The 25220-nt window shown below is 40.1% G+C and overlaps 2 protein-coding genes and 1 non-coding gene across 3 annotated transcripts in view; all 3 read left to right on the forward strand.

Moving 5' to 3' along the window:
* LOC142342513 (uncharacterized) overlaps positions 1-25220 on the forward strand; it is a 403423-nt gene that overhangs the window by 181936 nt on the left and 196267 nt on the right. The window lies entirely within an intron of this gene.
* Positions 1-25220, forward strand: part of LOC142342338 (uncharacterized) — a 126468-nt gene that overhangs the window by 11037 nt on the left and 90211 nt on the right. Inside the window, exons 3-4 of the mRNA XM_075393638.1 lie at positions 2850-3046; positions 3432-3640. Of these exons, the coding sequence (XP_075249753.1) occupies positions 2850-3046; positions 3432-3640 (406 nt within the window). The remainder of the gene's footprint in view (positions 1-2849; positions 3047-3431; positions 3641-25220) is intronic.
* LOC142343356 (U2 spliceosomal RNA) lies at positions 2331-2522 on the forward strand. Its single transcript, XR_012759222.1, has one exon. It is a non-coding gene; the product is annotated as a U2 spliceosomal RNA (small nuclear RNA).

A 25220-nucleotide genomic window follows, 5' to 3' on the forward strand; every position in this document is an offset into this window, starting at 1 on the left:
TATCTAAATCGCTCTAATTCTTAAATCATGCAGTTGAACGTCAAAGAGTAAGATAAAGGACAAGTTACTTTGGAAGTTTAATCTAAAGCGTGCAGTCCGTTAGTGAAGTTAGATCACTACTACCCTGATATGAGCAGGCTGCAACTAGAACATTGGGCTGTTGATGTAGCACAATTTTTCCAACGTTTATCAGCAGTGTTAATTACGTGCGAAGCGATAGCAGAGGCTATAAGTGATTGTCTCGTGTTATTTTTACGGACCACATAACGAAGTGCACCGACTTCCTTAGTTGTTTCAATTCCATGGAAGGCCACAACCGTCTATCGCGGCTATTTCAAGGCAATCTGCCGGCTATGTTAGAAGTATCTTAAATCACTCAAATATACTCAAACATCGCAAATTAAGGCAACCCAACTGCCATGTGATCAAATTTTTCTAGTCATAGAGTAATGAATAAAAAGCATTTTTGGATCCTTTCAAAAATTGCCCCCACTTTTGCAAAAGGCGGGGGGGGGGGGGGGGGGGGCTATTCTTGAGCAGAATTTAAGCGAGCTATTTATTAACCAATCAGAGACTACTAATAACTTTCCACGCATGCTCATACTATATTAAATTGAATAGAATAAAATAAACCGTGGTATAGCTACTAGCCGAACCGAATACAAAGCGAAATTTCCGACTGGCGGGTCGGTGGGCTTCGCCGCGATAACCGACCCGCGATTTCCGGATTACATCCCACAGCGCATGAGAGGCATGGCCATGAACAGCGGTCCGCAATTGCGCTTAAACTGATATTCGGCTATCTAAACTGTAGGCCTAGTAATATTGTGATAAAGTATAGCACAGAAGGGATGTGCGATTCTCTACTGGGTACCAAAGGGGGGGGGGGGGGGGTGGCAATTGTTGAAAAGATCCACAGTTTTTTATCCATTAACAGCGTTTTTTTCCTGCCTTTTGAAATTTACTGCCAGATGTCTATTTTTTGCAATTTTCTCAAAATCCAACTGTGGACGAGCTTTTAATTCTGTTTGAAAGATTTGTTTCCCGTAGACCCGTGGTAGTAGCTCGTAATTACTAAAAAATGCAATAAGAACAAGGTTTTGGTTGATGTTTACATTATATGCAGTGACTTAGTACTGTACACGTATTATTTTCAAATCTCCGCTCTAGTAGCATTTTAGGGTAGTTGAAGGCAACTTTTTGCTTTTTGCTCTTTTTTTTCAAACATGTAAATTAATAATATAACAGAAAGGTTAAAGTTTACATCTCTTCAGAATAATCAGGAATATTTATTGAAATAATCAAAATTATACATTAATCTTCTGGTTACTAATTGATCAAGTCAGTTCTCGGTGCTTTTTAACGTCGGCTTTTTATTAATTCCGCAACAAGTTTATAAACATTGAATGATCATTTTAAAGTGATGTTCATTTGACAGAAAAGATCAACTAGCCTGCATTTCTCCACCAATAAGTGCGGGGTATCGGAATTAATTTTTTAATGACTATTTACCCACCCCCACCCACCTTTGAAGATTGGTTTAGCCCTGAATACTAGAGCCCCGGTCCACAAAAGCGTTTGGGTAAGAGGCGAATGCTCCAAATTGGAGATTCGTGTGGCGTTTGGGGAACGGTTTTGGGGGTAAAATGATAGAGGAAGATATGACGTCAGGTGCAATGAGGGGAGTGGGGGTTGAATCGTGGTGTAAAAAGTAGAAATATAGCACCCTCATGTGCGTTTTTGAACAATTCGGGTAATTTTTCAACTTTAGATCGTAGCAAAAGTCTGTCCAAAATCAAAGTTCCGAACTATTATAACATGCTCCCCCATCGAATTTAAGATTTGAGCAAATCGGTAGTAAAAGACAACTTGACGTGCAAGCGTAGATTGAACTCATTGGTTAGTAATACCCTTGCTTTTGATTCGGCTAATCGGCTGCTCTAAGGGATCATTCGGCTGTCTGAACTACAACCAATACTTACGTTCTGTTGGAGTGAACACTATTCTATCGTGTATGTTCGCGCGGTTGCATTAATGTATCTTTCTGTACATTCACTGTGCGTGTTTAGTTGCTTTTCTGTGCGCTCTCTTAGTGTATAACGTAGTCAGCGGTCAACATAAATTTCCCGCTTTATTTTAACAGTGTCGAGATGAAGAGCAAGAATTGTTGCGTGAAACTTACAATGCGTGAATTGAATAGCGGAAGCGGAAAGGCAAAATTGAATAGTTAATATTCGCTCTATAAGAAGTGGGGCGCTCGAAGTTTTGGCAATCGGTCACCATTCGCGGATAGATTTTTAATAAATACCGAGATTTTTTGAACTTTAAGTATCGCTTCTCGGCCTTTTGGCTAAGATCATGTGTAGTATCTGTTCTTGTCAGCTTAATATCTGGCATGTCGGGCATTGCCTGGCACCAATATTAAACTGCTTTTTGATCCTCGGATCCGACAAAGAAGCTTGCTTCAGTCGGTCCACGGATCGTCCCGGTCCTACACTACCGCCGGGTACGGTCCATCACAATAGCGAACTTAAATTAAGTGTTGAGTCCTTTGTACGGATGTCTTAAATTTGGCAGTTGTCTGTTGCTCATTTTGACAGAATAGGAATGTTATTTGTTCGATCAAGCATGATTCAGCTAACTCAGGTTATCACTAGTCTGTCCAAAAGTAACTATTAGGTTGACATACTTTGACCGTTCGTTTGTTCGCCGTTTTGCCAGCAAATATTATGTACACCTCAAAGTTGTAAGGGTGCTGGTGGTAGAGGTTCGTACGAGAATGCAAAGATGTCGCACTTAGTTCCTGGGAGCAGTTTTTTGACTAATACAAAGGTTTTTTTTCACTGTAGACGAGAGGACTGGACATCGAGTATGGTGAACCTCTAAGTGCAATTGAAGAGACTTTGAGATTTGGTGTGAACGGCAACAATCAGCAGATATCTGGTAGTTGTGAAAGCGTTGATGCAAGTGCCGATGATTTTGAAGACGGAGAGGACTCGGACGTAGACATTGAGAGCAACTGCTGGAAAAGAGTGGACAGGTTCAGGTACATTAGCGCTATCTGTCATGTCGAATGATGGTCCCACGTTTCGATCTTTCGTTTTGCCCTCCGCCCCCCCCCCCCCCAAAAAAAATATTGTGTTTGGTACTTAGAGATTAGAGGCACTTTCTTATGATGGCAGTTCGCCGGCATTAGTGGTAAGTTAGATGGATTTTTACGCAATTATGAAAAAAAGTAAACCATTTCTATGAAAAACAATGATTAAACCCCCACAAAAAACAGAAAATTTTTCGCGCGTTTTTGCGCTGTCTTGTAGAAAAGGCGGAGATTGTTGAAATTACCCAAATTAGGTGGGATGTTTTTTGATTTAGGAAATGATTCTGTTAGAAGATCCATCATGTGTAATTAGTAAGAATTATTTCTGATTTAGAAACAGCAACAATGCGTTGAGTGATCCCAAGTTTATTTGGGGAGGGGCGGCCACTGTTTTAAAGGACAAAAGTTTAACTCGAATCCCGAGCAGTTCTGCGACGAGAGGGCTAGACAAACAACGACAGTCACACCCGCCTTCCTTGAAAGGAGAAGCGAAGAGAGCCCCTCTTAAAAGAAAACCCACGGACGATAGAAATCGCATTCTTGGTTAGTAATGTTTGAATTTTATCACCTTTTATTTGGTTTCAGTGCTTGTACATTGACAATTGACGGGCCGTACAGCAACAAAATTCATGGCTCTTAAACGTATTTTAGTTTCAGTTTTTAGACCTTTTCAACAATTGCCTCCCCTTTGCTACCTATGGAAGAGAATTGCCTCCGCCTATAAACTATACTCATTGTAAAATATAATAGTTAAGAATTTCCTCATTTTTTGCTATAGGGTGGCCGTCAAGCCAGCCGATTTCTGAAAATTGGGTCAAAGAACATAATTTTTTATAGCAAAACGTTATAACCTGTACAAGACACTAAAAGTTAATGTCAGATAAATATTCGAACTCTCACATTCAAATCAGACAGAGCATCTTTGGGTTAGAACTAAAGCACACGAAAAAGAGGAAACTGAAACTAGTTCCTCTTGATTATGGTTTTTAGATCGTAAAATTTTTCAGTGTCTTCTGAACTGAACTTGGCCAAAGAACCCATAAGTACCGGACAAGCGAAAGTGTGTTTGATTATTTTTTGGGTTGAACACGTCGGACTAGGTCTCTCAACGCTTGTGAAGTACTATGCTAGTATGAAGTACAATACAAGCGGTCGAAAAATTAGTGCTCGAAGGCTTAGTTCACAGAATTGAAGCAAATGAAGTGGAGATGTACGTAAACCCTTATCAAAAAACTAATTACTATCTTTTAGTCGGGTCTTTTAGTTATACGAGTCGGAGGAGGATTTTTTAAGACCTGAGCTTTCTGGAAGGCCATAATTTTTTAATGAATTTAATAACTTTCTCTGAGGGAGATATAAGCCAATTAACTGGTCGTATTAGACGCTGTTCAGCTACATTTAAATAAAGTTTGAGCAGAAAGTTCTCCTTTTCCTTTTAGCTTGTTCTTTTGTCAGTCCTTATCTTTTATCAATGCCATATTTCGAGGACTGTAAAAACTCAATCCTAAAAATTTGTTAGTGTGGTTTTATCATTGCCCATCTCATTATCAACAGTTGGGTTAATCAGTGCATTACTCAAAAACATTAAAAGGGACTCATCTTTTCATTCATCTCTTTCATTTTCAATATTACGAAAAGCAAGAGAATTAGCAACGCGCATTTTCATTGATAAGTCAGGCACTCCCACTTCACCTAGCGGCGTGGAAGCTTATAAACATCCCGCTCATTTCAGGGAAACCACCATTCCTGATAGAAATATGATTTTCTTGCATTTTGTTTAATATAATTCAAAATAACTTTTGGTTCCGGACTTCGAAAATGTTTATGAGTCTAAAAAGGACAACTCATATTGACTCACTGAAATGATGTTACTGAAAAATTACTCGTCTAGTTGCTTAAACATGTGAAAGAAGCTCCTAATCTGGGTTTATTAAACAAATTGGCACAATATCAGAGTTTTTCGGTTTCCACAGTTTTTGGTAACAGCTTTGTAACTGCCGTTTATGTAGCAAAGCAGAGAGAGAGAGAGAGAGAGAGAGAGAGAGAGAGAACTCGTTCAGTTTTGGCGAGACTCGATACGTTTTAGGGCCATTAACAGAATAGTGTTACTTGATGGATGCAGCGTTATTAAGTTTGTTATTTTTTTGAACTTTGGACCTTGGTTTTGAATCATAGGTTTCTTGCCCATTTTCTGCTGTTTTCAAGCTGTTGCATTGTTGCTGTTGTTCCGAAGATTTATCTTTGTGTCCTCGGACTTTCCCGTGTCACAGCTGCATGTAACTTTTAAATTTTTTTTATTGGTATACTGTTTTGACCTGTTTCAGTAGCGTATCGTAATTTTTATCTTTTGAAGTCAGTTTTATTTCGATTTGAGATGGAAGTCGGCACCTTATTTACTTCATCGTGCTCGCAAACACCGTCAGTAGCTTTCCTAATAAATTTTTGGTGCTTCTGGTTGCAGGCGAGGTAATTGAAGTGGGCTTCGACACTCTTCAAGACCAATAACTAGACAAGCTCTTGTCTCTAACATTTGTCTATATCTTCCTATTAATGAGTTTTGCTTTGCTTTGAATCAGCATGGAAGCCATTTTGGCATCCTCACACTGAAATAAAACTGTTAAGTACTTTGTACAGTAAAATAATGAATCAGGAGATTTCATTCAAGATAAAAAGCGTGGCAGCAATTTGCACTTTTAAAAGAAATTGTTATAGATGAAGTCTCATCAACAGAACGTCGTGAAATACTTCCCAGTGCGCCAACCTGAATTGCATGTGCTCAAGTTTCGTAGTCTTGGATAGAAAAAGCTCTGGGAGGAGGATAGTGTTTTTTTGGGTACTTGTTGTTTATTTATTTCAAAGGTGTCGGCACAGTCTGTTAAAACTTTGAGGTCTAGGATGACTGCAATGAGGTCTGCCTGTAGATTACCGAATCTGTGTCTGGAAACTGCGTGTGATATCGTTTGCGATTTTAGCACGGATTGCAATATGGCGATGAATTGTCGATTTCCAATGTGTACAGTAGTCGGCTCGTTTCGGCTTCATTGTTGTTCCAAGTGAAAGTGGAACGAACAGGTTCAGTCGTGCTTTATGGATGTAACGCCAGTCGAAAAGTTTTGTGTGGAAGCTATAAAGGTTTTTTTGTGTTGAGCAATCTCTTCAAAATTTCTTTCTGCAGAATCCTGTTGAGAGATGTACGTAACAGGCGCCATGAATGTCAGACTTGTTTGCCTCCCCAATTACTTGGACAGTTTCACGATTGCACCGGCAGTCATGTTAATTGCAAGTTGTTCTATTGTTTGTGATCCAAGGAAAATTTTAAGTATGTATTCCCCCAGATCATCCGATAGATTAATCGAAATTACAAACGCTTGAAGATTCAGCTTTGCTTTAAGTAATGTTAAATCTCGTATTCCACGACCGTCATATATTCCACGTAAATGGATGTAGGAAGTAGCTGATCGATCGGGCACAAAAAGGAGCCTCTTGTTTATTTCGCGCAGTTGTCGGTTGAAACATTGAAGTTTGTTTTGTGAGACGTGAGGGTTTTGTAGTATATGGTATATCACAGGTATCACTTTTGATCTAAGTGCATGTAATTTCTGCATAGGAGTGAGTTTTGATCTCTCCACAGCCTCCATGAGAGACGTTGCTTGTTGAAAACATGCTTCGTTACCACCCAGGAGCGTCGGGAATGCGGTCGTACCCAGGTATTTGTACGGTCTGTCCTGGCTCACTTGAGGGATGGGTTCGCGTTCAATGTGAACGATGTAAGGCTGCAGCCGAATTTCTTTGAGTTGAACTTTAGACCGAGTTGTTGAGCCATTTCTACGACCTTGTACAGAACACTCGTGGCATCGCGAAGGTTATCGACGATAAGAGGTAAATAGTCCATGTATCCTAGGTGCTGGATACAGGTGTCTATTCTGCCCTGATTAGATGGTCTATGACAAGTTTTAAAAGAATCCCACTTAATGGACAACCTTTTCTTACACTGGATCGCATAGTTCTTCGCTCTCAATGTTCACAGGCGTAGTGGTGCACAGTTTAGCACCACTACGCCTGTTTAGGGAGTTTTGCTTTGCTTTGAATCAGCATGGAAGCCATTTTGGCATCCTCACACTGAAATAAAACTGTTAAGTACTTTGTACAGTAAAATAATGAATCAGGAGATTTCATTCAAGATAAAAAACGTGGCAGCAATTTGCACTTTTAAAAGAAATTGTTATAGATGAAGTCTCATCAACAGAACGTCGTGAAATACTTCCCAGTGCGCCAACCTGAATTGCATGTGCTGAAGTTTCGTAGCTTTGGATGGAAAAAGCTCTGGGAAGAGGATAGTGTTTTTTTGGGTACTTGTTGTTTATTTATTTCAAAGGTGTCGGCACAGTCTGTTAAAACTTTGAGGTCTAGGATGACTGCAATGAGGTCTGCCTGTAGATTACCGAATCTGTGTCTGGAAACTGCGTGTGATATCGTTTGCGATTTTAGCACGGATTGCAATATGGCGATGAATTGTCGATTTCCAATGTGTACAGTAGTCGGCTCGTTTCGGCTTCATTGTTGTTCCAAGTGAAAGTGGAACGAACAGGTTCAGTCGTGCTTTATGGATGTAACGCCAGTCGAAAAGTTTTGTGTGGAAGCTATAAAGGTTTTTTTGTGTTGAGCAATCTCTTCAAAATTTCTTTCTGCAGAATCCTGTTGAGAGATGTACGTAACAGGCGCCATGAATGTCAGACTTGTTTGCCTCCCCAATTACTTGGACAGTTTCACGATTGCACCGGCAGTCATGTTAATTGCAAGTTGTTCTATTGTTTGTGATCCAAGGAAAATTTTAAGTATGTATTCCCCCAGATCATCCGATAGATTAATCGAAATTACAAACGCTTGAAGATTCAGCTTTGCTTTAAGTAATGTTAAATCTCGTATTCCACGACCGTCATATATTCCACGTAAATGGATGTAGGAAGTAGCTGATCGATCGGGCACAAAAAGGAGCCTCTTGTTTATTTCGCGCAGTTGTCGGTTGAAACATTGAAGTTTGTTTTGTGAGACGTGAGGGTTTTGTAGTATATGGTATATCACAGGTATCACTTTTGATCTAAGTGCATGTAATTTCTGCATAGGAGTGAGTTTTGATCTCTCCACAGCCTCCATGAGAGACGTTGCTTGTTGAAAACATGCTTCGTTACCACCCAGGAGCGTCGGGAATGCGGTCGTACCCAGGTCTTTGTACGGTCTGTCCTGGCTCACTTGAGGGATGGGTTCGCGTTCAATGTGAACGATGTAAGGCTGCAGCCGAATTTCTTTGAGTTGAACTTTAGACCGAGTTGTTGAGCCATTTCTACGACCTTGTACAGAACACTCGTGGCATCGCGAAGGTTATCGACGATAAGAGGTAAATAGTCCATGTATCCTAGGCTGCTGGATACAGGTGTCTATTCTGCCCTGATTAGATGGTCTATGACAAGTTTTAAAAGAATCCCACTTAATGGACAACCTTTTCTTACACTGGATCGCATAGTTCTTCGCTCTCAATGTTCACAGGCGTAGTGGTGCACAGTTTACAGAATGATCTGATTAGCATGATGATCCATTTTGGTCAGCAACATTGTCCTGGCGACGAAAATATCAGATTGTGATCTTCAATTTTGAAAGCATCCGTGATATCTGAATAGATTACAGCTTTCTTCAATCTTTTTGCCTCAGAGACAAAAAGCGTATTTTCATTAACACGTTTAAGACAGAAAACAGCACGTTGAGTGAACGCTATGCCTTTATTCCGTTCTAACCATAAGCTCATACGTTTGGCAAGAACAGATGTAAGAAGTTTTTATGATACATTAGAAAGGGCTATAGGACGAAAGTTTTCTGGGGCATTTCGGTTTCGTACATATTTGGCTTTTTCTAAAGTATAAGACTTGTACGACTTACACGCTTCTAGAGTAACGAGTCTGTGAACCACTTAGTGCAGGTCTTTGACAAACAACTCAGAGAAGCATTTATCTTTGTTATTTGACTGGATGTCCAACCATCAGGACCAGCGGCTGAATCTGGGCAATTAAGTGCATCAATATTTTTGCGTTCTTCAATCTTAGTGCTTCAGAGACAAAAAGGGTATTTTCATTCACACCGGAATGAAAGAAAACAGCACTTTGGACGAACGCAATGCCTTTATTCCATTCTAACCATAAGCTCATACGTTTCGCAAGAACAGATGTAAGAAGTTTATATGATACATTAGAAAGAGCTATAGGACAAAAGCTCTTCAGGGGAAATTCGGTTTCGTACATATTTGGCTTTTTAGAAAGTATAAGATTTTTGTACAACTTCCACGCTGCTTGAGTATAGGGCTGTGGCGCATGTAGTGCAGGCCTTTTGATAAAATACTCAGCGAAGCCTTTTTGCTATTTGACTGGATGTCCAACCATTAGGACCAGGGCTGAATCTCGGTGGTTTAGTGCATCAATAATTTCGCGTTCTTCAATCTTAGTGCTTCAGTGGCAAAAAGGGGATTTTCATTCACGCCGTAACGGCAGAAAACAGCACTTTGGACGAACGCAATGCCTTTATTCCATTCTAATCTAAGCTCATACGTTTTGCAAGAACAGATGTAAGTAGTTTATATGATACATTTGAAAGGGCTATATGACAAAATTTTTTCAGGGGAATTTCGGTTTCGTATATATTTGGCTCTTTATAAAGTATAAGACTTTTGTACTACTTCCACGCTTCTTGAGTATAGGGGCTGTGGCGCATGCAGTGCAGGCCTTTTCACAAAGAACTCAGCAAGCCTTTTAGCTTTGCTATTTTACTGGATGTCCAACCATCAGGACCAGCGGTTGAATCTGGGTGATTTAGGGCATCAAAAATTTCACGTTCTTCGAATGGACTGGCAAGGATTGAAGTCCTTTTTTTGAAAGATTTAAGGCACGTTGCTGCAGCGGCAATGCTTCGAGTTGAAATTTAAGCGGAGTTGTAGATTTATTTCCTCGACCTCGAACAAAACACTCTTCGCTTCACCAGGATTATCGACGGTAGGAGGCAAATAGTCCATGTACCCTAGGCTGCAGGATACAGGTGTCAATTCTGCTCTGATTAGACGGTCTATGACAAGTTTTAAACGATTTCCACTAAATGGACCAACTTGTCTTACACTACAATCAACATACACTGGATCGCATAGTTCTTCGCCCTCAATATTCACAGGTGTGGTGGTGCACAGTTTATAGAGCTACCTAATTAGCCTGATGATCCATTTTGGACAGCAACATTGTTCTAGAGACGTAAATATCAGATTGTGATCCCCAATTTTGAAAGCATCCGTGATATCTAAATAGATTACAGCCTTCTTCAATTTTTGTGCTTCAGACAGAAAGGGTATTTTCATTCACACCTTTAAGGCAGAAAACAGCACTTTGAACGAATGCAATACCTTTATTCCATTCTAACCATAAGCTCATACGTTTCGCAAGAACAGATGTAAGAAGTTTATATGATACATTAGAAAGAGCTATAGGACAAAAGCTCTTCAGGGGAAATTCGGTTTCGTACATATTTGGCTTTTTAGAAAGTATAAGATTTTTGTACAACTTCCACGCTGCTTGAGTATAGGGCTGTGGCGCATGTAGTGCAGGCCTTTTGATAAAATACTCAGCGAAGCCTTTTTGCTATTTGACTGGATGTCCAACCATTAGGACCAGGGCTGAATCTCGGTGGTTTAGTGCATCAATAATTTCGCGTTCTTCAATCTTAGTGCTTCAGTGGCACATTCACGCCGTAACGGCAGAAAACAGCACTTTGGACGAACGCAATGCCTTTATTCCATTCTAATCTAAGCTCATACGTTTTGCAAGAACAGATGTAAGTAGTTTATATGATACATTTGAAAGGGCTATAGGACAAAATTTTTTCAGGGGAATTTCGGTTTCGTATATATTTGGCTCTTTATAAAGTATAAGACTTTTGTACTACTTCCACGCTTCTTGAGTATAGGGGCTGTGGCGCATGCAGTGCAGGCCTTTTCACAAAGAACTCAGCAAGCCTTTTAGCTTTGCTATTTTACTGGATGTCCAACCATCAGGACCAGCGGTTGAATCTGGGTGATTTAGGGCATCAAAAATTTCACGTTCTTCGAATGGACTGGCAAGGATTGAAGTCCTTTTTTTGAAAGATTTAAGGCACGTTGCTGCAGCGGCAATGCTTCGAGTTGAAATTTAAGCGGAGTTGTAGATTTATTTCCTCGACCTCGAACAAAACACTCTTCGCTTCACCAGGATTATCGACGGTAGGAGGCAAATAGTCCATGTACCCTAGGCTGCAGGATACAGGTGTCAATTCTGCTCTGATTAGACGGTCTATGACAAGTTTTAAACGATTTCCACTAAATGGACCAACTTGTCTTACACTACAATCAACATACACTGGATCGCATAGTTCTTCGCCCTCAATATTCACAGGTGTGGTGGTGCACAGTTTATAGAGCTACCTAATTAGCCTGATGATCCATTTTGGACAGCAACATTGTTCTAGAGACGTAAATATCAGATTGTGATCCCCAATTTTGAAAGCATCCGTGATATCTAAATAGATTACAGCCTTCTTCAATTTTTGTGCTTCAGACAGAAAGGGTATTTTCATTCACACCTTTAAGGCAGAAAACAGCACTTTGAACGAATGCAATACCTTTATTCCGTTCTAATCATAGGCTCATACGTTTCGCAAGAACAGATGTAAGAAGTTTATATGATAGATTAGAGAGGGCTATAGGACGAAAGTTTTTCAGGGGAAGTTCCGTACCCGTGTTGTACATATTCGACCAGTTAAAAAGCATAAGATTCTTATACAACTTTCATGCCTCTAGAGTAACGGAGCTGTGTCCCATGTATTTGAGGCCTTTTGACAAAAAACTCAACGAAGCCTTTAAGCTTTGCTATTTGACTGGATGTCGAACCATCAGGACCAGTAGCCTAACCTAGGTGATTTATGGCATCAATTATTACACGTTCTTCGAATCGACTGGCAAGGGATTTAAGTCCTTTTTTGAACGATTTAAGGCACGTTGCTGCAGCCGTAATGCTTCGGGTTGAACTTTAAGCGGAGTTGTAGATTTATTTCCTTGACTCCGGAAAAAACACTCTTGGCTTCACCAGGATTATCGACGATAAGAGGTAAATAGTCCATGTATCCTAGGCTGCAGGATACAGGTGTCAATTCTCTGATTAGATGGTCTATGACAAGTTTTAAACGAATTCCACTAAATGGACAACCTTGTCTTACAATGCAATCAACATACACTTGATCGTATAGTTCTTCGCCTCAATGTTCAGAGGTGTGGTGGTGCACAGTTTATAGAGCGATCTGATTAGCCTGATGATCCTTTTTGGACAGCAACATTGTTCTAGAGACGTAAATATCAGATAGTGATCCCCAATTTTGAAAGCATCCGTGATATCTAAATAGATTACAGCCTTCTTCAATCTTTTTGCTTCAGAGACAAAAAGGGTATTTTCATTCACACTTTTAAGGCAGAAAACAGCACTTTGAACGAATGCAATACATTTATTCCGTTCTAACCATAAGCTCTCACGTTTCGCAAGAGCAGATGTAAGAAGTTTATATGATACATTAGAGAGGGCTATAGGACAAAAGTTTTTTCAGGGAAGTTCTGTACATATTCGGCTTTTTAAAAAGTACAAAACTTTTGTACGACTTCCACACTTCTTGGGCATTGGGTATTGGCTTCCTGAGTAAAGGCATTGTGGCGCATGTGGTGCAGGCCTTTTGACAAAAAACAAAAAAAAAACCCGGTGATGCCTTTTTGCTGTTTGACTGGATGTCGAAGCATCAGGAGCAGTGGCTTAATCTGGGTGGTTTAGTGCGTCAAACATTTCGTGTTCTTCAATCTTAGTGCTTCAGAGACAAAAAAGGGTATTTTCATTCACACTTTAAAGGCAGAAAACAGCACTTTGAACGAATGCAATACCTTTATTCCGTTCTAATCATAGGCTCATACGTTTCGCAAGAACAGATGTAAGAAGTTTATATGATAGATTAGAGAGGGCTATAGGACGAAAGTTTTTCAGGGGAAGTTCCGTACCCGTGTTGCACATTATCGACCAGTTAAAAAGCATAAGATTCTTATACAACTTTCATGCCTCTAGAGTAACGGAGCTGTGTCCCATGTATTTGAGGCCTTTTGACAAAAAACTCAACGAAGCCTTTAAGCTTTGCTATTTGACTGGATGTCGAACCATCAGGACCAGTAGCCTAACCTAGGTGATTTATTGCATCAATTATTACACGTTCTTCGAATCGACTGGCAAGGGATTTAAGTCCTTTTTTGAACGATTTAAGGCACGTTGCTGCAGCCGTAATGCTTCGGGTTGAACTTTAAGCGGAGTTGTAGATTTATTTCCTTGACTCCGGAAAAAACACTCTTGGCTTCACCAGGATTATCGACGATAAGAGGTAAATAGTCCATGTATCCTAGGCTGCAGGATACAGGTGTCAATTCTCTGATTAGATGGCCTATGACAAGTTTTAAACGAATTCCACTAAATGGACAACCTTGTCTTACAATGCAATCAACATACACTTGATCGTATAGTTCTTCGCCTCAATGTTCAGAGGTGTGGTGGTGCACAGTTTATAGAGCGATCTGATTAGCCTGATGATCCTTTTTGGACAGCAACATTGTTCTAGAGACGTAAATATCAGATAGTGATCCCCAATTTTGAAAGCATCCGTGATATCTAAATAGATTACAGCCTTCTTCAATCTTTTTGCTTCAGAGACAAAAAGGGTATTTTCATTCACACTTTTAAGGCAGAAAACAGCACTTTGAACGAATGCAATACATTTATTCCGTTCTAACCATAAGCTCTCACGTTTCGCAAGAGCAGATGTATGAAGTTTATATGATACATTAGAGAGGGCTATAGGACAAAAGTTTTTTCAGGGAAGTTCTGTACATATTCGGCTTTTTAAAAAGTACAAAACTTTTGTACGACTTCCACACTTCTTGGGCATTGGGTATTGGCTTCCTGAGTAAAGGCATTGTGGCGCATGTGGTGCAGGCCTTTTGACAAAAAACCCGGTGATGCCTTTTTGCTGTTTGACTGGATGTCGAAGCATCAGGAGCAGTGGCTTAATCTGGGTGGTTTAGTGCGTCAAACATTTCGCGTTCTTCAATCTTAGTGCTTCAGAGACAAAAAAGGGTATTTTCATTCACACTTTTAAGGCAGAAAACAGCACTTTGAACGAATGCAATACCTTTATTCCGTTCTAACCATAAGCTCTTACGTTTCGCAAGAGCAGATGTAAGAAGTTTATATGATACATTAGAGAGGGCTATAGGACAAAAGTTTTTCAGGGAAGTTTTGTACATATTCGGTTTTTAAAAAGTATAAAACTTTTGTACGACTTCCACGCTTCTTGGGCATTGGGTATTGGCTTTTTGAGTATAGGCATTGTGGCGCATGTGGTGCAGGCCTTTTGACAAAAAACCCGGTGAAGACTTTTGCTATTTGACTGGATGTCGAAGCATCAGGAGCAGTGGCTTAATCTGGGTGGTTGAGTGCATCGATCATTTTGCGTTCTTCAATTTTAGTGCTTCAGAGACAAAAAAAAGGGTATTTTCATTCACAGTTTTAAGGCAGAAAACAGCACTTTGAACGAATGCAATACCTTTATTCCGTTCTAACCATAAGCTCTCACGTTTCGCAAGAGCAGATGTAAGAAGTTTATATGATACATTAGAGAGGGCTATAGGACAAAAGTTTTTTCAGGGAAGTTCTGTACATATTCGGCTTTTTAAAAAGTACAAAACTTTTGTACGACTTTCACGCTTCTTGGGCATTGGGTATTGGCTTCTTGAGTAAAGGCATTGTGGCGCATAAGGTGCAGGCCTTTTGACAAAAGCCCGGTGATGACTTTTTGCTGTCTGACTGGATGTCGAAGCATCAAGAGCAGTGGCTTAATCTGGGTGGTTTAGTGCATCGAACATTTTGCGTTCTTCAATCTTAGTGCTTCAGAGACAAAAAGGGTATTTTCTATCACACCTTCAAGGCAGAAAATAGCACTTTGAACGAATGCAATACCTTTATTCCGTTCTAACCATAAGCTCTTACGTTTCGCAAGAGCAGATGTAAGAAGTTTATTTGATACATTAGAGAGGGCTATAGGACAAAAGTTTTTTCAGGGAAGTTCTGTACATATTCGGCTTTTTAAAAAGTACAAAACTTTTGTACGACTTCCACGCTTCTTGGGTATTGGCTTCCTGAGTTAAGGCATTGTGGCGCATGTGGTGCAGGCCTTTTGACAAAAAACCCGGTGATGCCTTTTTGCTGTTTGACTGGATGTCGAAGCATCAGGAGCAGTGGCTTAATCTGGGTGGTTTAGTGCGTCGAACATTTCGCGTTCTTCAATCTTAGTGCTTCAGAGACAAAAAAGGGTATTTTCAATCACACCTTCAAGGCAGAAAATAGCACTTTGAACGAATGCAATACCTTTATTCCGTTCTAACCATAAGCTCTCACGTTTCGCAAGAGCAGATGTAAGAAGTTTATATGATACATTAGAGAGGGCTATAGGACAAAAGTTTTTTCAGGGAAGTTCTGTACATATTCGGCTTTTTAAAAAGTACAAAACTTTTGTACGACTTTCACGCTTCTTGGGCATTGGGTATTGGCTTCTTGAGTAAAGGCATTGTGGCGCATAAGGTGCAGGCCTTTTGACAAAAGCCCGGTGATGCCTTTTTGCTGTCTGACTGGATGTCGAAGCATCAGGAGCAGTGGCTTAATCTGGGTGGTTTAGTGCGTCGAACATTTCGCGTTCTTCAATCTTAGTGCTTCAGAGACACAAAAGGGTATTTTCATTCACACTTTTAAGGCAGAAAACAGCACTTTGAACGAATGCAATACCTTTATTCCGTTCTAACCATAAGTTCTTACGTTTCGCAAGAGCAGATGTAAGAAGTTTATGATACATTAGAGAGGGCTATAGGACAAAAGTTTTTCAGGGAAGTTTTGTACATAATCGGTTTTTAAAAAGTATAAAACTTTTGTACGACTTCCACGCTTCTTGGGCATTGGGTATTGGCTTTTTGAGTATAGGCATTGTGGCGCATGTGGTGCAGGCCTTTTGACAAAAAACCCGGTGAAGACTTTTGCTATTTGACTGGATGTCGAAGCATCAGGAGCAGTGGCTTAATCTGGGTGGTTGAGTGCATCGATCATTTCGCGTTGTTCAATTTTAGTGCTTCAGAGACAAAAAAAGGGTATTTTCATTCACACTTTTAAGGCAGAAAACAGCACTTTGAACGAATGCAATACCTTTATTCCGTTCTAACCATAAACTCTCACGTTTCGCAAGAGCAGATGTAAGAAGTTTATATGATACATTAGAGAGGGCTATAGGACAAAAGTTTTTTCAGGGAAGTTCTGTACATATTCGGCTTTTTAAAAAGTACAAAACTTTTGTACGACTTCCACACTTCTTGGGCATTGGGTATTGGCTTCTTGAGTAAAGGCATTGTGGCGCATAAGGTGCAGGCCTTTTGACAAAAGCCCGGTGATGCCTTTTTGCTGCCTGACTGGATGTCGAAGCATCAGGAGCAGTGGCTTAATCGGGGTGGTTTAGTGCATCGAACATTTCTCGTTCTTCAATTTTAGTGCTTCAGAGACAAAAAGGGTATTTTCAATCACATCTTCAAGGCTGAAACTAGCACTTTGAACGAACGCAATGCCTTTATTCCGTTCTAATCATAGGCTCATACGTTTCGCAAGAGCAGATGTAAGAAGTTTATATGATAGATTAGAGAGGGCTATAGGACGAAAGTTTTTCAGGGGAAGTTCCGTACCCGTGTTGTACATATTCGACCAGTTAAAAAGCATAAGATTCTTATACAACTTTCATGCCTCTAGAGTAACGGAGCTGTGTCCCATGTATTTGAGGCCTTTTGACAAAAAACTCAACGAAGCCTTTTAGCTTTGCTATTTGACTGGATGTCGAACCATCAGGACCAGTAGCCTAACCTAGGTGATTTATGGCATCAATTATTACACGTTCTTCGAATCGACTGGCAAGGGATTTAAGTCCTTTTTTGAACGATTTAAGGCACGTTGCTGCAGCCGTAATGCTTCGGGTTGAACTTTAAGCGGAGTTGTAGATTTATTTCCTTGACTCCGGAAAAAACACTCTTCGCATCACCAGGATTATCGACGATAAGAGGTAAATAGTCCATTTATCCTAGGCTGCACGATACAGGTGTCAATTCAGTTCTGATTAGATGGTCTATGACAAGTTTTAAAAGAATTCCAATTAATGGACAACCTTGTCTTGCACTGCAATCAACATACGTTGGATCGCATAGTTCTTCGCCCTCAGTGTTCACAGGTGTGGTGGTGCACAGTTTATAAAGCGATCTAATTAGCCTGGTGATCCATTTTGGACAGCAACATTGTTCTAGAGACGTAATTATCAGATTGTGATCCACAATTTTGAAAGCATCCGTGATATCTAAATAGATTACAGCCTTCTTCAATCTTTTTGTTTCAGAGACAAAAAGGGTATTTTCAATCACACCTTCAAGGCAGAAAATAGCACTTTGAACGAATGCAATACCTTTATTCCGTTCTAACCATAAGCTCTTACGTTTCGCAAGAGCAGATGTAAGAAGTTTATATGATGCTTTAGAGAGGGCTATAGGACAAAAGTTCTTCAGGGAAGTTCTGTACATATTCGGTTTTTTAAAAAGTATAAAACTTTTGTACGACTTCCACGCTTCTTGGGCATTGGGTATTGGCTTTTTGAGTATAGGCATTGTGGCGCATGTGGTGCAGGCCTTTTGACAAAAAAACCCAGTGAAGCCTTTTTGCTTTTTGACTGGATGTCGAAGCATCAGGAGCAGTGGCTTAATCTGGGTTGTTGAGTGCATCGATCATTTCGCGTTCTTCAATTTTAGTGCTTCAGAGACAAAAAGGGTATTTTCTTTCGCACCTTAAGGTCTGAAAACAGCACTTTGAACGAACGCAATGCCTTTGTTTCGTTCTAACCATATTCTCATACGTTTCGCAAGAACAGATGTAAGAAGTTTATATGATAGATTAGAGAGGGCTATAGGACGAAAGTTTTTCAGGGGAAGTTCCGTACCCGTGTTGTACATATTCGACCAGTTAAAAAGCATAAGATTCTTATACAACTTTCATGCCTCTAGAGTAACGGAGCTGTGTCCCATGTATTTGAGGCCTTTTGACAAAAAACTCAACGAAGCCTTTTAGCTTTGCTATTTGACTTGATGTCGAACCATCAGGACCAGCAGCCTAACCTAGGTGATTTATGGCATCAATTATTACACGTTCTTCGAATCGACTGGCAAGGGATTTAAGTCCTTTTTTGAACGATTTAAGGCACGTTGCTGCAGCCGTAATGCTTCGGGTTGAACTTTAAGCGGAGTTGTAGATTTATTTCCTTGACTCCGGAAAAAACACTCTTCGCATCACCAGGATTATCGACGATAAGAGGTAAATAGTCCATTTATCCTAGGCTGCACGATACAGGTGTCAATTCAGTTCTGATTAGATGGTCTATGACAAGTTTTAAAAGAATTCCAATTAATGGACAACCTTGTCTTACACTGCAATCAACATACGTTGGATCGCATAGTTCTTCGCCCTCAGTGTTCACAGGTGTGGTGGTGCACAGTTTATAAAGCGATCTAATTAGCCTGGTGATCCATTTTGGACAGCAACATTGTTCTAGAGACGTAATTATCAGATTGTGATCCCCAATTTTGAAAACATCCGTGATATCTAAATAGATTACAGCCTTCTTCAATCTTTTTGTTTCGGAGACAAAAAGGGTATTTTCAATCACACCTTCAAGGCAGAAAATAGCACTTTGAACGAATGCAATACCTTTATTCCGTTCTAACCATAAGCTCTTACGTTTCGCAAGAGCAGATGTAAGAAGTTTATATGATGCTTTAGAGAGGGCTATAGGACAAAAGTTCTTCAGGGAAGTTCTGTACATATTCGGTTTTTTAAAAAGTATAAAACTTTTGTACGACTTCCACGCTTCTTGGGCATTGGGTATTGGCTTTTTGAGTATAGGCATTGTGGCGCATGTGGTGCAGGCCTTTTGACAAAAAAAACCCGGTGAAGCCTTTTTGCTTTTTGACTGGATGTCGAAGCATCAGGAGCAGTGGCTTATTCTGGGTTGTTGAGTGCATCGATCATTTCGCGTTCTTCAATTTTAGTGCTTCAGAGACAAAAAGGGTATTTTCTTTCGCACCTTAAGGTCTGAAAACAGCACTTTGAACGAACGCAATGCCTTTGTTTCGTTCTAACCATATTCTCATACGTTTCGCAAGAACAGATGTAAGAAGTGTTATATGATACATTAGAGAGGGCTATAGGACGAAAGTTTTTCAGGGGAAGTTCTGTTTTGTACATATTTGGCTTTTTATAAAGTATAAGACTTTTGTACGACTTACACGCTTCTAGAGTAACGAGTCTGTGACCTATTTAGTGCAGATCTTTGACAAACAACTCAGAGAAGCATTTATCTTTGTTATTTGACTGGATATCCAACCATCAGGACCAGCGGCTGAATCTGGGCAATTAAGTGCATCAATAATTTTGCGTTCTTCAATCTTAGTGCTTCAGAGACAAAAAGGGTATTTTCATTCACACCGTAAGGAAAGAAAACAGCACTTTGGACGAACGCAATGCCTTTATTCCATTCTAACCATAAGCTCATACGTTTCGCAAGAACAGATGTAAGAAGTTTATATGATACATTAGAAAGAGCTATAGGACAAAAGCTCTTCAGGGGAAATTCGGTTTCGTACATATTTGGCTTTTTAGAAAGTATAAAACGATTGAGTGCTTCTATAATTTTGCGTTCTTCAATCTTAGTGCTTCAGAGACAAAAAGGGTATTTTCAATCACATCTTTAAGGCAGAAAACAGCACTTGAACGTATGCATTAACTTTATTCCGGTCTAGCCATAATCTCTTACGTTTCGCAAGAACAGATGTAAGAAGTTTTTATGATAGATTAGAGAGGGCTATAGGACGAAAGTTTTCCAGCGGAATTTCTGTTTTGTACATTTTCAGCTAATTATAAAGTATAGGACTTTTGTACGACTTCCACGCTTCTTGGGCATTGGGTATTGGCTTTTTGAGTATAGGCATTGTGGCGCATGTGGTGCAGGCCTTTTGACAAAAAAACCCGGTGAAGCCTTTTTGCTTTTTGACTGGATGTCGAAGCATCAGGAGCAGTGGCTTAATCTGGGTTGTTGAGTGCATCGATCATTTCGCGTTCTTCAATTTTAGTGCTTCAGAGACAAAAAGGGTATTTTCTTTCGCACCTTAAGGTCTGGAAACAGCACTTTGAACGAACGCAATGCCTTTGTTTCGTTCTAACCATATTCTCATACGTTTCGCAAGAACAGATGTAAGAAGTGTTATATGATACATTAGAGAGGGCTATAGGACGAAAGTTTTTCAGGGGAAGTTCTGTTTTGTACATATTTGGCTTTTTATAAAGTATAAGACTTTTGTACGACTTACACGCTTCTAGAGTAACGAGTCTGTGACCTATTTAGTGCAGATCTTTGACAAACAACTCAGAGAAGCATTTATCTTTGTTATTTGACTGAATGTCCAACCATCAGGACCAGCGGCTGAATCTGGGCAATTAAGTGCATCAATAATTTTGCGTTCTTCAATCTTAGTGCTTCAGAGACAAAAAGGGTATTTTCATTCACACCGTAAGGAAAGAAAACAGCACTTTGGACGAACGCAATGCCTTTATTCCATTCTAACCATAAGCTCATACGTTTCGCAAGAACAGATGTAAGAAGTTTATTTGATACATTAGAAAGAGCTATAGGACAAAAGCTCTTCAGGGGAAATTCGGTTTCGTACATATTTGGCTTTTTAGAAAGTATAAAACGATTGAGTGCTTCTATAATTTTGCGTTCTTCAATCTTAGTGCTTCAGAGACAAAAAGGGTATTTTCAATCACATCTTTAAGGCAGAAAACAGCACTTGAACGTATGCAATAACTTTATTCCGGTCTAGCCATTATCTCTTACGTTTCGCAAGAACAGATGTAAGAAGTTTTTATGATACATTAGAGAGGGCTATAGGACGAAAGTTTTCCAGCGGAATTTCTGTTTTGTACATTTTCAGCTAATTATATAGTATAGGACTTTTGCACGACTTCCACGCTTCTTGAGTATAGGGGCTTGCGCGCATGTACTGCAGGCCTTTTGACAAAAAAGTCAGCCAAGCCTTTTAGCTTTGCTATTTGACTGGATGTCCAGCGATCAGGACCAGCGGCTCAATCTGGGTGATTTAGGGTATCAATAATTTCACGTTCTTCGAATGGACTGGCAACGGATTAAGGTATTTAATTGTGAACGATATAAGGCGCGTTGTTGCAGCCGCAATGCATCGGGTTGAACTTTAAGCGGAGTTGTTGATGTATTTCATTCACCTTGGAAAAAACACTCTTGGCTTCGCCAGGATTGTCGACGATAAGAGGTAAATAGTCCATGTATCCTAGGCTGCTGGATACAGGTGTCAATTGTGCCCTGATTAGATGGTCTATGACAAGTTTTAAAAGAATTCCACTTAATGGACAACCTTGTCTTACACTGCAGTCAACATACACTGGATCGCATAGTTCTTCGCCTCAATGTTCCGAGGTGTGGTGGTGCACAGTTCATAGAGCGATCTGATTAGCCTGATGATCTTTTTTGGACAGCAACATTGTTCTAGAGATGTAAACATCAGATAGTGATCCCCAATTTTGAAAGCATCCGTGATATCTAGTTAGATTACAACCTTCTTCAATCTTTTTGCTTCAGAGACAAAAAGGGTATTGCTTTCTATATATATTCTTTTCTAACCATAAGCTAATACGTTTCGCAAGAACAGATGTAAGAAGTTTATATGATACATCAGAGAGGGCTATAGGACGAAAGTTTTTCAATGGAAATCCTGTTTTGTACCTATTCGACTCTTATAAAGTATAAGACTTTTGTACGACTTCCACGCTTCTTGAGTTTAGGGGCTGTGGTGCATGTTGTGCAGGCCTTTTAACAAAAAACTCGGACAGGCCTTTTTGCTATTTGACTGCATATTCAACCATCAGGACCAGCGGCTGAATCTGGGTGGTTAAGTGCATCGAAAATTTCGCGTCCTTCAATCTTAGTGCTTCAGAGACAAAAAGGGTTTTTTCAATCATACCCTAACGGCAGAAAACAGCGCTTTGAACGAACGCAATACCCTTTTTCCGTTCTAACCATAAGTTTTTACGTTTCGCAAGAACAGATGTAAGAAGTTTATATGATACATCAGAGAGGGCTATAGGACGAAACTTTTTCAATGGAAATCCTGTTTTGTACCTATTCGACTTCTATAAAGTGTAAGACTTTTGTACGACTTCCACGCTTCTTGAGTATAGGAGCTGTGGCGCATGTAGTGCAGGCCTTTTGACAAAAAAACTCGGCGAAGCCTTTTTGCTAATCGACTGGAGGTACCACCATCAGGACCAGCGGCTGAATCTGGGTGGTTCAGTGCATCGAAAATTTCGCGTTGTTCAATCTTAGTGCTTCAGAGACAAAAGAGGTATTTTCATTCGCACCTTAATGGCAGAAAACAGCACTTTGAACGAACGCAATACTTTTATTCCGTTCTAATCATAAGCTCTTACGTTTCGCAAGAACAGATGTAAGAAGTTTATATGATAGATTGGAGAGGGCTATAGGACAAAAGTTTTTCAGGGGAAGTTCTGTTTTGTACATATTTGGCTATTTATTAAGTATTAGACTTTTGTACGACTTCCACGCTTCTCGAGAATAGGCGCTGTGGCGCTTGTAGTGCAGGCCTTTTGACGAAAAAACTCGGTGAAGCCTTTTTGCTGTTTGACTGGATGTCCAACCATCAGGACCAGCGGCTGAAGCTGGCTGGTTTAGTGCATCGAAAATTTTGCGTTCTTCAACCCTAGTGCTTCAGAGACAAAAAGGGTAGTTTCATTCACACCTTAACGGCATAAAACAGCACTTTGAACGAACGCAATGCCTGTTCCGTTCTAACCATAGGCTCATACGTTTCGCAAGAACAGATGTAAGAAGTTTATATGATAGATTAGAGAGGGCTATAGGACGAAAGTTTTACAGGGGAAGTTCTGTTTTGTACAAATTCGGCTTTTTATAAAGTTTAAGACTTTTGTACGACTTACACGCTTCTAGAGTAACGAGTCTGTGACCCATTTATTGCAGGTCTTTGACAAACAACTCAGAGAAGCATTTTATCTTTGCTCTTTGACTGGATGTCCAACCATCAGGACCAGCGGCTGAATCTGGGTGATTTAGGGCATCAATAATTCCACGTTCTTTGAATGGACTGGCAAGGGATTCAAATCCTTTTTTTGTGAACGATGTAAGGCACGTTGCTGAAGCCGCAATGCTTGTGGTTGAATTTTAAGTGGAGTTGTTGAATAATTTTTACGACCTCGGACAAAACACTCTTGGCTGCACCAGGATTATCGACGTTATTAGTCATTGTATCCTAGGCTGCAGGATGCAGGTGTCAATTGAGCTCTGATTATATGGTCTATGACAAGTTTTAAAAGAATTCCACTTAATGGACAACCTTGTCTTACACTGCAGTCAACATACACTGGATCGCATAGTTCTTCGCCTCAATGTTCTGAGGTGTGGTGGTGCCCAGTTCATAGAGCGATCTGATTAGCCTGATGATCCTTTTTGGACAGCAACATTGTTCTAGAGATGTAAACATCAGATAGTGATCCCCAATTTTGAAAGCATCCGTGATATCTAGTTAGATTACAACCTTCTTCAATCTTTTTGCTTCAGAGACAAAAAGGGTATTCCTTTCTATATATATTCCTTTCTAACCATAAGCTGATACGTTTCGCAAGAACAGATGTAAGAAGTTTGTATGATACGTTAGAGAGTGCTATAGGACAAAGGTTTTCAGGGGAAATTATGTTTGTACACATTCGGCTTTGTATAAAGTATAAGACTTTTGTACGACTTCCACGCTTCTTGAGTTTAGGGGCTGTGGTGCATGTAGTGCAGGCCTTTTAACAAAAAACTCGGACAGGCCTTTTTGCTATTTGACTGCATATTCAACCATCAGGACCAGCGGCTGAATCTGGGTGGTTAAGTGCATCGAAAATTTCGCGTCCTTCAATCTTAGTGCTTCAGAGACAAAAAGGGTTTTTTCACTCACACCCTAACGGCAGAAAACAGCACTTGAACGTATGCAATAACTTTATTCCGGTCTAGCCATAATCTCTTACGTTTCGCAAGAACAGATGTAAGAAGTTTTTATGATACATTAGAGAGGGCTATAGGACGAAAGTTTTCCAGCGGAATTTCTGTTTTGTACATTTTCAGCTAATTATAAAGTATAGGACTTTTGTACGACTGCCACGCTTCTTGAGTATAGGGGCTGTCGCGCATGTACTGCAGGCCTTTTGACAAAAAAGTCAGCCAAGCCTTTTAGCTTTGCTATTTGACTGGATGTCCAGCGATCAGGACCAGCGGCTGAATCTGGGTGATTTAGGGTATCAATAATTTCACGTTCTTCGAATGGACTGGCAACGGATTAAGGTATTTAATTGTGAACGATATAAGGCGCGTTGTTGCAGCCGCAATGCATCGGGTTGAACTTTAAGCGGAGTTGTTGATGTATTTCATTCACCTTGGAAAAAACACTCTTGGCTTCGCCAGGATTATCGACGTTATTAGTCATTGTATCCTAGGCTGCAGGATGCAGGTGTCAATTGAGCTCTGATTATATGGTCTATGACAAGTTTTAAAAGAATTCCACTTAATGGACAACCTTGTCTTACACTGCAGTCAACATACACTGGATCGCATAGTTCTTCGCCTCAATGTTCCGAGGTGTGGTGGTGCACAGTTCATAGAGCGATCTGATTAGCCTGATGATCCTTTTTGGACAGCAACATTGTTCTAGAGATGTAAACATCAGATAGTGATCCCCAATTTTGAAAGCATCCGTGATATCTAGTTAGATTACAACCTTCTTCAATCTTTTTGCTTCAGAGACAAAAAGGGTATT

This window comes from Convolutriloba macropyga, chromosome 7 (genome assembly GCF_964194025.1).
Source record: "Convolutriloba macropyga chromosome 7, txConMacr16.3, whole genome shotgun sequence".
Classification (NCBI taxonomy): Eukaryota; Metazoa; Xenacoelomorpha; order Acoela; family Convolutidae; genus Convolutriloba; species Convolutriloba macropyga.